Here is a 17,106-nt window from a genome sequence, read left to right as displayed (position 1 = left end):
TCTGATCAGGGCCAATCTGTGACTGCTGTCCGCACAACAAACATAGTCTTCCTGACAACAAGTGAAAAGCTTTCCCTGATTGGTCCATGTGTAGACGGTGACGTATATGCATGCTTCAGCATTTTCAAAACAACAGTGGCTGCCCTCGCGATGCAACAAGTGTAACAGTTAACGCTCTAACGATAAAACAAGCAATAAGTGCAGTTATTTCAGAGTTGGAATCAATTACAACAATTAAAAAGGAACAAGGGGGATGCGCTAGCGGAGTCCATCGGCCGAAAAGACGTGTTTGTTTGCCGTTCTTCCGACTGGCTGAGAGATGTTTTGCTACGCTGATTGGTTAGAGGAGACTGTCTGTCAAGGCAAGTACTCCCGCCCACTTTTCAAGCTGCCAATAGGCCGAAGGCCAGACGTTATACTGGGGAAGGAATGAGTGAGTGAACGCAGTATGACGTCAGGCCCCGCCAGGCTACTGTTCTGCATCACTGCAGACCAAACATGGGTTGTGGGTACTGCACTTGTAGATCGGCTCTTTCTGCCATTCATTGTGTTTAAGTTCATCCTCCCCCACCCCAACGTCCTCCCTCCTCCTAGATTCTCGCTCTTCCTTCTCCTTCTCGTCTCTATTTGTGTAGGAATCCAGGAAGGGGGGGGGGGGGGGGTGTTCAAACCTTTTCAAAAAAGTTCTAAAATAGCAGATCTGCCTGTGAGCTTGTAGATCGGCTATTTTTGAAATGTTTGTAGTGGTTAAAACCACTACAAACAAATGTTCGGTACCTAGGCTTTGTGTAAGATAATATATTTACGTGTTTGCTTGTTCATGATTAATTAAATTCATACTGTACTGTACATGTCGAAATGTACTTATTAGTATTTTTTGTACATTGTTTTCTTATAAGTTAAATGTTGTTGATATCTTTAATCAAATTAACCTTTTTCAAATTGATTACAAAATGTCGGTCAAAGCGGTCAAAGCATCGGTAACTGGTGGTCTAGGTGTAGAACTCTCCTAAATCAGGAGCGGAAAAACAAGACAAAAAGAGCTGGCATCGCTCAGACTCGCAAAAAGTGTTCAGGCCAGTTGATAAGCTTAAATTCACAGGGATCCCCATCTTATAAGATGTTGTTATTTCATAACTGTCTTATGTAGCCTACGCCCAGTGATACTCAAACTCTGGCCCGTGGGCCACTTCCGGCCCGCGGCACAATTTTGACTGGCCCACCAGCTTAATGTCCTCTAAGTCAGGGGTTTTCAAAGTGGGTGACGCGGCACCCTGGGGTGCCGTGACAGCAGTCCAGGGGTGCCGCGAGATAAGTTGATAATACTTGGAATTTATTTGGACACAAAAATATTATTTAGTATAATTTTAAACTTGAAGTACAAAGTTATTTTCAGTCAGCTCTAACCAAAATGGCTATTGTCTAAAATATCGTCACTGTCGGGCAGAAACCTTGTATCTCCAAGTTTCAAATGTGTAAATCTTTTGCCCTGCTTCATCATACAAGACCGTCACACAAAACTAGTGAAAACAGACGATCTACAAGCACACTGTGTGCTTGTAGATCTGCTGTTTGAACTAGTTTAGTACATTTTATAGATGAGAAATACAAAACGAACGGTTTTGGACATACATGGTTTCCACCTGACAACGACGATATGCTATAAATATAAGGTGCTGGGAGTGAAAATTATAATGTAGACGTGCCTCGGATTAAAACAATATTTATGGGGTGCCCTGAGACAAAAAAGTTTGGGAACCCCTGCTCTAAGTCACGCATCCAACAAGCTTTAAACTGAGCAGATTGGACCTTCCATTCCAGAGATACTGTAATGGACAAAACATATTGAAAGCGGCCATTGAAATCGCAGATTTTCACCGACCTATTTTTTTATTTTATTTTTTTTACCTTGATTGCAAGCAGACAGATAGACGACAACACAGACAAATAGCAGACACATGTACATTAGTACGTTTTTGGTGTTTGTGTGGAATATGCTAATTGCACAGAATTATTAAAGAGAGAAAACGTATCAAATTACTTTGATTACGGTAAGGTATCAAATTACTAGTACAAATTGTATCATTGACAGAATATGTTAAGTGGAAATAAAGCAAATAAAAGAGAGGAGTTATCAAGTAATATCATTTGTCACCCAGCCCGCGGCCCCTTGACATTGTTGTAATGTGGCCCACAGACTCAGAAGTTTGAGTATCCGGTACTATTTAAGACATTGACAATTATATAACACACTTCTTCCCAGAGCATATTGTCTGGGGACCCCTTGGAATCTCCTTTAGGGACCTCGGCCCTTAGGTTGGGATACTGCTGTGTTTGACAAAGACTTACTGAGAGTAATCCACGCGGCCTTGCGCGAGCAGTTCTGTGCCTCCTGACCAGTTGGGTAATATGTTATTTCTTGCTGATTAACAGCGGGTGGCCATTCATAGCCACGATTTCCTCATCTCTTTAGAGCTGTCATGTCTTTTTTTTCACCGCTGGAAAAATCAATAGCAGCAAATGAATCGTTTTTTGAGTGCCGTGAAATGTCCTTCCCTTACCGGCCACGCCATTCAAGGTTAGCGTGGCCGTGAGGGTGAGATGCGCTATTGATGGACTCAAAACTGAGATGCTCACATGCTTATGCTTGCAGGGAGAGTGTGGGCATGCATCCCAATGCAGAGCTGAGGCTGATGTTGGAAGAACATGCTGGTCACATAAGATTAGCTACATGGACTTTAAAAGGGCTGATTTTACATGTCCCCTATTTTGGGAATGTGATTGCAACCGTACGTCGCAGTTTAGTATGTGAACGGTCATAGCTTGACGGTATGTATGTATCTCTGTCACGCTTGACACATAGACTGTATAAAAGATATGGACAAAGCGAAGCCATTGGTTTCTATGCAGCGCAAATGACACAATATGGGTCCTTGGCATGGGTGTTGCCATCATAGATTGTAAAGGCACCAGAGGATGCCAACGGTCACGTGCAACTGCAGAGATATGGGAGAATGTGGTCGGAGCCTCCCGAAATACAGCACACGAAGAAGAACACAGCCGGCTAGTATTAGTTTAGTTGGCCACGCCCCCCGCAACTTTATCATCAATTTTAACATAAATGGGACCTTATTTTCACAAAACGCATATAATCGTGATTGAAAGGCAATTTTTAACTGGCGATAGGAACCATAAAGTATTTATGAAAATGTTAATTAAGGTTAGAAAACGAAAGGGGAAAATGAATGGGGTCCAATGGAGAACAATTCTTTTTGCGATCGGCCGGGGGGAAAAACAGCGCAACTAGCGGCCAATCATAGGAAGTTTTAGTTCCGTGTTGGAGTCATTTTAAATCGGCGGAACTATGCCCCTGGCCTGACACTGTGGTTCTATGGGTTTGTCGCTCTGACATCATGCTCTGATGTCACTGTGATGTCAGGGGAACCACTCTTAACAGAATGGGTTTGCCGCTCTGACATAATAAAATGCTGTCAACCAATCATCAAGGACGATGATACACGAAAGAAAGAAGGACTTCGTATGGGAATGGCCATATATGGAGGCCACATACCACACTAACGGCTAGTTCTACAGACAGGGATCTCCATGTATGGGCATAAAAGGGTATGATGTCAGATGTCATAGACATCATAGGACTTTCACATAACAAATAACTGAGTAAGCATGTTTGGGCTCTTACAGCATATCTCCATATACAGTACATGGATCTCCATATATGGGTACCAGGGGTCTCCATATACAGTATGGGTAACTGGTCCGATATACATCACTGGCTAGATGGCCAAGAATTGGCACCACCTCGGTCGCATGTCGCCCTGAGGCGTCTTACTAGTTATAGGTTAAAATATCCGAATGCTTGCAAAACAAAAATATCTAATTGCGACCGTAGGTCGCATTTACTACCAAAACCTCCACCGGCTGTCTGTCCGTCAGTCAGTCCGTCACACTTTTGCCCTGCTCATATCTCCACAACCGTTGCCCCCATCCATGCCAAATTTTGCACACACACTTCTTGACTGCCAAACTACAACCTCCAAGGACCCCCGGAGCCCCAGGGACCCCCAGGGCCCTGGGGGACCCCCAGATGTAAAAAAAATGACCAAATGTGCTCACACGTCACATGTCACACTTTTTCCCTGCTTATATCTCCGCACCCGTTGACCCGATTCATGCCAGATTTTACACACACACTCCTTGCCTGCCAAACTACAACCTCCAAGGACCCCCGGAGGTCCCTGGGGGACCCCCAGATGTAAAAAATGACCAAATGTGCAAAAATGACCAAATGACCACCCCAACGGGGCTGCTCACGGGGAATTCCCGGGGACCACCGACTCCTGGTGCTCCAGAACGGATGCAAAAGTGGTGGCGCCCCCAGTGGAGGACCCCCTGCCACTGCAGCGCACATAAAATGCCGTAACTCGGGCTAGGAGCGTCCGGGAGAGCCGGGGCCGGTACCTATTCGTCCGCCAAGGCAACGCGGAGACCCCACCCCTCATTTCTCACATGGCCCTATTCTAGCGCCACCTTCAGGCCGATTTTTAAAACACATTTTTGGACACTGCTCCTACAGTTTTTGCCCTAAAATCACGAATATCACTACACAGCATGTCTACACTCATGTCATCAACATGGATCAGGAAGATTTTGGAAAAACTAATTTTTGCCCTATTTGTGGAGATAAGCCACCTACGGTCGCTTATCTCCCGATTAGGGAGTCTTACTGGTATTTAAAGATTTTGTAGCAACACGTTGTAAGCTTGAAATGCTATTTCTGACTCCTACACAGAGAATCCAGATTGTAAATGTATCTCTGTATAAAAATGTATCCTTTCAGGGCACTTTAAAAATGTTTCCTCAAATAACATTTGATATGAGAAGCTTTCAAGTTATATTTGTATTAGCCCTGACAAACGGGCACATAAATTAGTTCCAAAACAAATATATTGAAGTGGATTTGCAGTTGTGTGTGATAGCACTCATCAAGTGCTTTGCACAGTCCAATGTGACTCCAGAGCCAGACAAAATGAAGTACTGTAATACTCTGAATGTAGTTGAACTTAGATTGAATGTTTTAAGTGGCTATTATGTACTTGGAGTTTTACCATAACAAAAGACATGATAAAATGATCTCTTGTGTAAGCAAGCTAAATCCAACATTTTTAAAGCAATATTCAAGCTTATGAAGACATCTCAGAGTTAAATTAACCACATGAATCCTGACATCCCTATTCTGGGCAGGCGAACATTCGGATCACAACGCGTTGCAACGTGAGCATGTAGACCGGCTATTTTCTACAGTACATAGCAGTGTTGATTTTGACAGCAGATTTAGGCTAGTCATAGTCTTTTGAATAACATTTAATTTTTAGTCATATTTTAGTCATCTGAGGAGTTTTAGTTTAGTTTTAGTCAACCAAACATAAATTGTCTTTTCTTTTAGTTCTACTGGATCTCTTCTCCACTAGTCCCTGCATAACAGTTTAGTCTAGTCTGTATTTGTTGATTTTATTTTGCTACAACATTGACAATATATTTAGTCTTAGTTTTGGCCTTCTTCTTTCGTGTATCATCGTCCTTGTTGATTGGTTGAAGACATTTTATTTCACAAGATCTTCTTGTTACTTGGTCATCATAGGTTAGTTTTTATTTTGTTTTTGTCAGTGAAAAAAGTTAGTCAGCAAAGGTTTTTCGTCATATTTCTAGTCGACAAAATGAACACTGCTGCAAAGAGAGTGGGTGTAGCCGGGGAGCCACAGGCCCAAAAGCTCAAAGAATAGGGTTTTACCTGTGACGTCATGACATACTTTTAATTTGTGTTTTTTCTATTCATTTGGTCATTAAGGTACACAGAATGAGAGGCCTGCTCTGCCGGAAACACTGCGAAAAAAAGTTATGGCTATTTGTATATTCACTCCATCGACTTCAATATACAGGAAAGAAACACACCAAAAAAATATGCTTTAAGTAGCATGTGAGGGGTCAAACTAGGGGTTCTTGATGATTCTGAATCCATTGCAAGCATTTGTTTTGCATGAAAAACATTCCTTGGGCTAGAAGACGGACCAAAATAACGGTGAAAAGTGATGACTCATCACTTTTCACAGGTTTGAGAGGCTGAAATCTAGCCCATGGAATGTTTTTCATGCAAAACAAATGCTTGCAATGGATTCAGAATCATCAAGAACCCCTAGTTTGACCCCTCGTATGCTACTTTTTTTGGTGTGTTTTTTTCCAGTATAGTGAAGTCAATGGGAAACTTTTTTTCGCAGTGTTTCCGGCAGAGCAGGCCTCTCATTCTGTGTACCTTATTGACCAAATTAATAGGAAAAACGAAAATTTGGAGCATGTCATGACATCACAGGTCTTCTCTCATTTTGGCACAGTGGCTCCCCGGCTAGTGTAGACTCTAAACTGTAGAAACGCACTGGGTAAAAAGAAGGGGACCTAGTGTAGACCCCTGGGGGGCCGCCCTCAATCAACTAAAGTACATTTGGTTTAAGTGGTTAGGGATTTTGCTGTGCATCATGCTGGTCCTTGTTGCTGCCATCGCCTTGTCTCCTACTCTGCCACCGACCACCATTAATCTGAAGTTCAACATGGAAGCTTAATTTAAGGCCTCATTTACTCTTAGAGTAGCTCTCATTCCAACCTCAATCTAATTATTCAACCCGCAACAGACTACATTTACATGATCCACTTTCAAAAGCCAATTTGTGTTACTTCAAAAAAAAAAATGTGTACAAGTAGTGGGATTTATAGTAATAGTAGTAATGGGATTCTTAAACGGGTTATTAATGTTATTTTGATTTATTTTTTGACTCTCAATAAATTAGTGCATCATGCTAAATCTTAACTGGTAACTTAACTGCGTGAACACTCGCATCCCTATTTTGGGCTTGTCACGCAGGTTCTCCAAGTCTTCAAAGGCTAGTGAAAATAGCTGGCACCATGTAGGGCTTAGTGGTTAAAGATGAATAAATACTGTATATCTGCATTATTGGAGTTCTTTAAAAAATATTTTGTAACCCATTTTTCATCCAGTGCCAATAGCCTAAACTGTAATCCTGGGCGCTACTCTCCCTCTGCCAACCTGGGGAGAGCCCTGAACTGAGCTCCTGCTTCCCTCAATGCATGAGGAGGAGTGAGCTGGCCGCTTCTTATCACCTGACAGGAGGGAGTTTAACCGGTAGGATGTAATGCGTGGAAGGAACACGTTATTCCAACCAGTTCCTTTCCCCTCCATCAGGCACCCCGGCTTGTCAGGAGGAGACAGTATAGAGACCAGGATTACTGCATGTTTTTTTATGAGGGTGTACCTACCCTAGGGGACACAGGGAGGGCGGGAGGCCCTTTCGCCAACCCCACCTAGGGTATTAGGCCAGTCAATCTAATCAAGGTAAATTCAGGGGGTTCAAGTTTGGGTCCCTTCACTTACAATACAGGAAAAAAAGACAGCAAAAAAATCTTCTTTAAGTAGCATGTGAGGGGTCTAACTAGGGGTTTTTCATGATTCTGAATCCATTGCAAGCATTTGTTTTGCAAAAAAAAAACATTCCTTGGGCTAAAAATGGACCCACAAACTATGGTCATCCCTTTTCTGGGGTCAGCTCAGTTTTTTGGGGCCCATTTTTTGCCCGAGGAATGTTTTTCATGCAAAACAAATGCAATGGATTCAGAATCATGAAAAAACCCTAGTTAGACCCCTCACATGCTACTTAAAGAAGATTTTTTGGGGGGTCTTTTTTCCTGTATAATAAGTGAAGGGACCCAAACTTGAACCCCTTGAATTCTTTGGATGACCCTAAGGATCATAAAAAACCTTGAACCATTACTATTGCAATTTCTTTTGGGTCAAACCTCAGATTGACTGGTCTATATGGGTGCTGATGATGTGGAGGCGAGAACACGCCCACAGCGTCCCCGGAAGGAATCGTACCCGGGACCTGCTGGCTGTGAGGCGACAGCGAACGGTGCCACCCTTGCATATTGGAGTTAAAGCTCCTTTTCTTTTCTGGAAATAATTTCGACCAAAGTGGTCTGCAATGTTGTGTACAGCAACGCTTCCTTATAGGCGACGTTGAGTCATGAGCTCATCTCAATCACCCACAGCCCCCACACATGATGAAGCTGTTTGAACCTCATTGGCAGCACAACAACAACAACAACAACAACATGATCCCTAGCGTGCCTGTGTTCTGGGTTGAAAATAGTTGATCTCCAAGCTCACAAAGTGCCGCAGCGTGACGTGCTGTGAGCTTGTAGATCGTCTATTTTCCGCAAAGAGATTTGGTGTAGAGCAGGGGTTGGCAACTTTGATGATGGCGAGGGCCACTATATTTCCTCCTTGACTCCAGAGGGCCTACGTCCTACTTTGTCATTCTAGTATCTCATACAAAAGAAGCAAAAAATAGCAGATATACAAGCTCAAAACGCATCGCAGCGCGATGCGTTTTGAGCTTGTAGATCGGCTATTTTTGGCTTCTTTTGAATTGGAATCCTGAATAATTTTGTTGTTAATTTGAATTGGAATCCTGAAATGTAACATTTTGATTTAATTTCAAACACATTTAATTATATACTCATGTTATCTTTATGAACTTAAATACAAATACATTGGACATAAAAAAGACTGAAGGAATTAAAGCAGGTCATGTTTGGAATTATATAAGCTGAAATCAATAATACATCAGTATTCCGGTATTAACCTGCGGGCCGCATTAAGTGAAGGTGGGGGCCGCATGTGGCCCCCGGGACGCCAGTTGCCCATGTATGGTGTAGAGAGAGAGGAGAGGAGCTAAACCCATAAGTGGTTGGAACACAGCCTGTGTTTGACATTGCTCATAGTATCATTGCTAAACATTGTCATAACCTTTAATGCCCGGTGTCGTGGTGTGACACTGGCCAGGTGGACAGATAATCCACAGGACATTTTCTATCACTATGTGATGCAGGGTCGTCAATTGGGTATGGCAGGGGTATGCAGCTGCCTTACCCTGGGTCCAAGGGGGGAAAATAAAAGTTACTTTTAAATATTAATCCATGAATGTCTCTTTGTCTATCTGCGCTGGTTATTATGTTAAGTTGCGGTAAAATAACTACAAATGCAAAATTTTACATAATGGTCACTTTAACAAGGTATTATAATTATATTCTCCACACTTGTATTCTCCCCAGCTTGACAAAATGGTATATTACCAGGTTCCGCAGGTCAGCTGCACAGGTGCAATGCATTATTGTTATTTGTGGCACGTTTACTAACATGCTAAGTTTAGCTGCACTTAAAAAACCCTTCCAGGCTGCCATATCCAGCCCAAGAAACCGTAGAAACCTGTGTAAAAAACAGCCGATCTACATGCTCGCGAGGCGTTGTGAGCATGTAGATCGGCTATTTTCACAATAGAACCGTGTTATCCAAAATGTAATGCCTATTTTCCATGAGGACTCCCATCTTTGCCATACCCTAGCTTTTGCTGAACTGACGCCACGGATGTGATGGATGGACTTTTGAATCTTAAATCTTGAAACATTCAATCTTTTATGTTCATTTGTTCAACAAGTGTGTTTGTTAACAAAGTTGTTGGCCTAGCTATAGCTACAGGCCAAGAGTCACTTATACTGTATCCACTTCTTCTGACTATTCCATGCCTTTTCAGATTAACTTGTTGCCTGTGTAGGTTGATGCTACTTTGGTTGCAGTATGTTATACCGATGTATTTTTGAATGTTGTACGTTCTATTTTTGCTATTTAGATATGTGTATGCTCTGCTGTTTGGTTGCCAAGTTGCCACTTTTATATTTAAAATAGTATGCTCTAATACTATTGCTTTGATGTCTATTTTTGTGTACTCTGTGAATTGTATTTTCTTGGCACTTTGTGTAATTTACTTTACCATTTAACCTGTTGTTGCAGGGATTCTCAACCCTTTTCATTTCAAGGATCTCCAGTTTGATAAGCATTAGGCCACGGACCCCCATTTGATATATATATATATATATATATATATCTGGGACCCCCAAAATACTCAAAATAGTGTCCATCCATTTGGTTCATTCTCTGAGTAGAGTGGACCCAGACCACAACGGTCCTCTTGGTTCCTAAGTCCTAATCATTTAGTTGTGGGGACCCCCGTGGATCTCCCTCAAGGACCTCACATGGAGGACCAGTGGACTATTACTTTAGGTTAAAGCTGCTTTCTCCCATCTTGAACTTCCCTGGAAAAGAGCATCTGCTAAACACCTAAACTGTAAGTTGTACGCGTTGAAAGGCTACCGATTTCCATCAGGAACAGCCCAAGGTTTACATGCGCACATGCATGCATGTTCCAGAAAGATAAACTATCTTGGAGCACAGCTGCACACACACACGCACACACACACACACACACATGCACGAGCGCACATACTGTACACACAAATACATGTACGTACGCATGCACTCACTCATGCGCACGCACACGCACGCACGCACGCACGCACGCACGCACGCACGCACACGCACGCACACGCACGCTTCTTGGTTTGAAGTCAGCAGATCCTCCACAGAGCAAAGGTTTCCAAACATCAGCACTGCAACATTTTGGGACTTTAGAAATCGTCACTGTCGGGCAGAAACCTTGTATCTCCAAGTTTACATTTTTTACATTTGTATCATAAAAGACTGTCGAAACAAAACTAGTGAAAATAGCAGATCTACAAGCACACAATGCCTCGCAACACAAAGCGTTTTGTAGATCGCTATTTTCACTAGATTAAATCGTTTTTTTAAAATGATAGATACATGGTGGCATGACTGGGGGCAGCAGAGGATCCAAGTGATGTCATTCAAGGAGGCAGCCATCATTATTATGTGTAACTCCTACACAAACAGATGTCTTCTTCACACTCCCCATTATTTAAGTGTTAAATTGTCACTCACAAGGATTTAGCAGTGCATGTCTGAAGTGGGGTCCAGGGACCCCCAGGGGTTGGGGGCAGCTAAATGTATTAATATAGCATCAGCATCTGTTTAACCACTTATATATGCACATCGGCCATTTGGAAATAGCAGACCTACAAGCTCACAACATTCATTAAAAGATCTTGACATTTTATTGAGCACACATCTTGTATGGGGATCCCAGGCACACAATCTTTCTAGATGGGGGTCCGCAGCCAAATACATTTGGTTTTTTTTTAAATGAAAAACTTTGAGATCCACTGTTTTCACAGTATGCCAACCGACCATCTCTACAACATCAACAACAATCTTTAGTCAAATACATTTTGCAGTGCTCTTGCACAACCTTCCCCCCCCTCGCTCGAGCGCGCGCACGCACACACACAAACACACATACACGCGCGCGCGCACACACGCACGCACACACACACACACACACACACACACACACACACACACACACACACACACACACACACACACACACACACACACACACACACACACACACACACACACACACACACACACACACACACACACACACAGACTACATAATGTACCGTATAAGCAGTCTAAGTCCATCTGTTTGAAAACCTCCAATGAGTCACAGTCACAACCAGACCGCACTCTGTCGAGGTGCCACCTTGCGCCTTGTGCACTCGTGGCCATGTATGGCCTACTTGTGCGTCAGCGGAGCACACAAGTAGTGTGTTCGGTGCTGGGTGTGTGACGACTCGATGACCTCACATCTAGAGCGAGGGTTATTGTGGGCTCGCTGAAAGCGAGCACAGACGTGTGTTATCTTCATTATTCATCTATCAGTTAAGTTCTCCTCGACAGTACAAAGGCAGGGCCCTTAGCCAATGAGGAGGGTAGATCTTTGTGCCCATACATGGTGTTCCATGCGAGCCCACACTGTTTTGTAGGAACGGTAGGCCTATTTCTAGTTTAGTATGTCAGGTCACACTTGTTGGTGGTGACGTCACCGAGAATGCTTCCCCCTCCTCGGCTAAAGGCCGACAGTATTAGCCCTGCCTTTGTACTGTCGGCCGGAAACAAGACACCCGGAAACAGACGGCACCGAACACAGTCCTTACGCGCTCTGCTGGCACAAGTAATAAACATTGTGTGACATTGACCATATCGTCACTGTCGGGCAGAAACCTTGTATCTCCAACTTTCACATGTGTACGTTTTTTCACCAAGTAAAGCCCTGCTTCATCATACAAGCCGATACAGCCGATCTGCAAGCACACAACGCCTCGCGGTGCAAGGCGTTGTGTGCTTGTTGATCTGTGTGAGCTCTGTGTGTTGATCTATGTGAGCATGGACAGGAGTAGCGAGACTATTTGTATCGTTACCATTACATTTACTTTCGGATTCAGGCATAAAATATGTCTCGTTTGCTACCTCGAGACCTTTAAGCTAAATAATCTTTTCATACATTCATAGGCCTATACGTGAACGGTGGACACACAATGGAACCAAATGCACCAATGAAGCAAATTATTTGAATTGGCTCTAAACCAGTTCTCAACCTTGCGACCGTGACCTTCCTTCCTTCCTTCCTTCCTTCCTTCCTTCCTTCCTTCCTTCCGTAACCTTCCTTCCGTAACCTTCCTTCTGTACGGGAGTGATGTCAGTGTGATGTCAGCAAGTTGTGACATCACTTCCTGTACGGGGCAGCTACACGAAATGTGGATAACACTATATATGGAGATAGTCCAGTCCATCATGTCATATGGGACTACCGTCATAGACAGTAGCCAAAAGAGAAGGATACACAAGACTAAGAAAGACAAAAAAAGGAGGAGGAGGATAAAGATACCAAAAATGTAACAAGGAGGTGGCAACGGGGCGGCTAGATAAAGTTATTAGGCCTGGATCCGACTTTAAGTCGACGCACAGGATTCCAGAAGTGTAGCGCTTATTCGCTCTTGTATCAAACTGTTACTCGAAACGTTCTTAGAATTTAATATATATTTTCTAAAGTAAATATGGGGGCGGCTGTGAAAAAAAGAGAAGAATAAAAAAGAAAAAAAGGAGGAGGAGGATAAAGATACCAAAAGGAGAGAGAAGAAAGGGTGGATGAGGTACAATGTGCGGTATCCTCCTTGTCAAGCTCGACGTTGAGCATTTGCACCTATACATGGAGAAATGGAGCGAACCTGTTTGGCCTAAACATGGAGATGTGGTACAGAATGACTCATATATGGGCATAAAAAGTATGTCATGTGACATCACTTCCTGTACAGACAGTCAGACAGACAGACAGCCATTGACTCCGGCCTAACAATGGCTACTGTCTATGACGGTAGTCCCATATGACATGATGGACTGGACTATCTCCATATATAGTGTTCTCCACATCTCCATGTTTAGGCCCTATCGCTCACACCCTAGGTGGGGTTGGCGATAGGGCCTTTCTGTGTGGAGTTTGCATGTTCTCCCCGTGTCTCCTAGGGTTGATACCCTCACAAAAACATGAACAAACTTCCCCCAGAATGACAACAACTAGAATCGTAAGAGAAACGCTGTGGTTGGCCAGATAGAATTGGCAAGAATTGGCGCGACCTCACCCTTTAGGGCGAGGTCGCATGTCACCCTGAGGTCGCATTCCACCCTCAGGTGTCTTACTAGTTATTGTTAAACTTCTGCATTACTTGTCTTAATTTACAAAGAAGTCAATTAGAGAATGTAGAAGAATTGTTAATTTGATCAACGTTGGGCTGTTATCTCTCCTATGGTACCAACCAATCTCATCAAATGGTGGACAGAATAAATAAGGGACCTTGATATGAACAAAAAGTGCATGGCTCCTTACCTTGAATTCTTCCAAGATCTTGTATGTTTTCCCTCGGTATTCGCAAAAGTTCTTAACCTCCTTGCACTCGGGGCAGCATCCATTGTGCTCCACCTTGGTGCACTTGGGGTGGATCCTGGGGCACTCGGGCTGGTCGCACACGGGCCCGTCCTCCGTGCACACGCACGGGCAGTTCGAGTGTCCCGGGAAGAAGCGCTCCCCGAGCTTGTACACGAAGCCGCTGTCGTCCACGCAGCCCTTGCCCCGGTAGTCGTCGAAGACGATGTTGTCATTGTTGGTCCGCTCCGCCTCGTCCGGGGCCACAGGGTAATCCTCCTCGGGACTGACGGAGGCCGGAGAGACGGCGGCGTTCAGAGCGAGCAGGACGACACAGGTCGTTGGGAAGAAAGGGCCCATGTCCTTCGCCTGCGGTATTCCTTATTGCATTCAACAAGAGGGTCTGGATGTCATTCTAGGCACCCTGTCGTCCAACTCGCCTTATGTCCTGCGCTTCACAGGAACAACGAAACAACAGACCATATATAGGGAAATTAATCGCGTTTTTACATCACATAATAGAATAAATCTATTTATCGACAGTGTTGGGCAATATTACTCAGTATTACTACTTGGAATCGAGAGTAATATATTACATTACGGCCGGACTACACCAAAAATGCGTGCATACGCGCGTACTGTCCGTGAAGACGCTCGCGTATGCGTAAACGCTCCATGCTACACCAAGGAGGGATCTATATGTGAGGAAGACCATATAGTCTGTGTACAAAACGCATACGCCTGCTTAAAAAATAGAACCGATCCTATTTTTAGGGAATGCGTATCCGTGGTTCGCGCTATCCGTACGCCTGGTGTAGCCGGCTGAATTGATAAATATTGGATCTATCCAAAACGCGCATACGCGCGCGCGCCCCGCATACGCACGCATACGCACTGACGCGCGCGAAACGGCTTGGTGTAGTCCGGCCGTTACATGTAACACGCACGCACACACGCACGCACGCACGCACGCACGCACGCACGCACGCACACACACACACACACACACACACACACACACACACACACACACACACACACACTCACACACTCACAGCAAAAAAAGAAAAGAAAGAAGAGATGCAGTATTTTAGAAATTAATCACATTTTGGGGAATAATAATCAAAATGGCTATAAAATATAGCAGTAATCACGTTCACCCCCCAAATTATACTTTTTTTCTATTGAGTACTCACACCATGGAGACTTGATGTCATTATTTACCCCTATTGATTCCTGATGGGGACCCAAATGCATGTGGGTCCCCATCCGGAATCAATGGGGGGACATTTATTGCAATCAAATTATTGTCTTAGGAATGTGACAAAAAACTAAAAAATATTATCGAACTCAGTCTCCATGGTGTGAGTAATCAATTAAAAAAAAAAAAAAAACAGTCATTTTGGCGGTGAACTACTCCTTTAAATGAAATGTTTTCAAGAGGCTACCAACAAAACCAGAGTAACATGTAATATAACATTTTTAATATTGTATAATATTTACCGTTTTGGCAGAGTAATCCCTTACACTACTCGTTACTGGCTAAAGTAATAATATTACAGTAATATATTACTAGTAACTAGTTACTTAGGCCTACTGTGTGTGTGTGTGTGTGTGTGTGTGTGTGTGTGTGTGTGTGTGTGTGTGTGTGTGTGTGTGTGTGTGTGTGTGTGTGTGTGTGTGCGCGCGGGCGCACGCGCGCGCCTGTGAGCGTGTGCGTGCTTATGCAAGATTTAAGTGCGTGTGTCTTTGTGTTCCTGTGCGCGCCAGAGGGAGGGGGCAGAGAGAGAATAGAGTGAGTGTAATTTCAATACAAGGCCCATAATTCAAAGTCATGACAACATGCTTCTCCCACCATCAGGCTTTATGCTATGAAAAGGTCAACATGGGCCATTATTTAAAGTGGATGGAGTGGGCCGTTCGCTTTATCTTTCTCCACTTACGTCCAATCAAACAATTCATTATATTTGTACAATTTAAAATCCATTGTGAGTGGCACTGAACAACAGGTAGCCTGCTAGACTGACTATACGTTGATGACTAGGCTACCCTACAAATGATGCACACAAAGCCAATAGGTTAATAATAGGCTATATATTGTGATGTGACATAGGCTAGTAGGCTGTTAACCTATTATCAAACCTGTCATCTCCATATTATTCGATTCACTGTTAAATGCGCAATGGGCTTTAATCCAAGTGCATCGCCCTCCTGTGAGGGGGGGGGGGGAACCAAAGAGCACAATAACTGCATAGACTTTGTTAACACTTAAAGGTTGTTGTTTCTCTGGTTCCCTTGACGGCATTTTCCTCACTGGAATCGAAATGCATTGAAATGTCACTTACTGTCAGCGGCAAGCAGGGTGAGGTATTATTAGCCAGATGATGATTGTGTTTCAGTAGGTAACGGTATAGTTACTGTAAGCTGTAGGAAATGTGGCTACAGCGAACTCACCGCGTTAAATTGTTTGATTCCACTTCATCTCTGAAGCAACAGAATCTGGCATTGGCTGTAGAGCTGATAGAAGACCAGCCACCTCGAGTTTATCCACGGGGTAAATTCACCAGGCTCCGACAAAAAAGATAGCGTAATAATCCTCCCTTTTTGCGGCTCTGCTTAAAAGCAATTAAAAACACCAGCCCTCGTAGACATGGATAGCCCCGTTCCACTGCAAGCCAATTGATATCCAAGTAAAAACTAGGTCTGATTCATGGTTTTCCTGGGAACGCACTGAGTGATGAGCATGATAACAGTATAGGCTAATGTGGAAAAAAGGAGGAAAGAAAAGAAAAACGCGCGATGGGGAAATAGAAAAATGGGGGAAAACCTTTAGAGAAATCCTATGAATTGTTCCCAGAGCAATCGGTCACCCAGAGTCATTAGAATATTTCCAAAAGATGCAGGTGTATGAAACGGCATTCGGTCCTTGTTGCACACATCCAGTACTTTGCATAGAACACAGAAAAAAATAGACAAAATCCAGACAATATAGCCTACTGTACAACTTCGAGTTGTACAGAGTCGAAAAAAATATTCAAGAAGGGCAGTTAAAGAGATATGCGGCGCTATTGGTGCTCGGTTTTCGGCGAAAGCTCACCATGATGAGCTTGAAAGTGTTTTTTTACGGACATCCCTCGGGCTTGAAAATAACCATATGCGATTCAAGAAGTCCGAATGCGGCCACTGATGCGAAAGCGGACGGAGCACGTTGTATTGTCATCATCCTTCTGCGAGTGAGGAGGACGCGCGCCGACTTCCAGGACCCTGGAGAGCGACTGTCCAC

General features: G+C 43.7%; 1 protein-coding gene across 1 annotated transcript in view; it reads right to left on the bottom strand.

Annotated features, from left to right (window-relative positions):
* Nucleotides 1-14,183, bottom strand: part of vwc2l (von Willebrand factor C domain containing 2 like) — a gene marked incomplete at both ends in the record, with an annotated part of 60,569 nt that extends 46,386 nt beyond the window's left edge. The window contains one exon of the mRNA XM_080752707.1: nt 13,788-14,183. Coding sequence (XP_080608833.1) covers nt 13,788-14,183 — 396 coding nt within the window. The remainder of the gene's footprint in view (nt 1-13,787) is intronic.
* Between the last annotated feature and the right edge of the window lie 2,923 nt (nt 14,184-17,106).

The sequence above is a fragment of the Nannobrachium achirus genome (genome assembly GCF_963921795.1).
Source record: "Nannobrachium achirus genome assembly, chromosome: 22".
Classification (NCBI taxonomy): Eukaryota; Metazoa; Chordata; class Actinopteri; order Myctophiformes; family Myctophidae; genus Nannobrachium; species Nannobrachium achirus.
The sequence above is the reverse complement of the archived record's forward strand: the minus strand, read 5'-3'. Positions and strand labels throughout refer to the sequence as shown.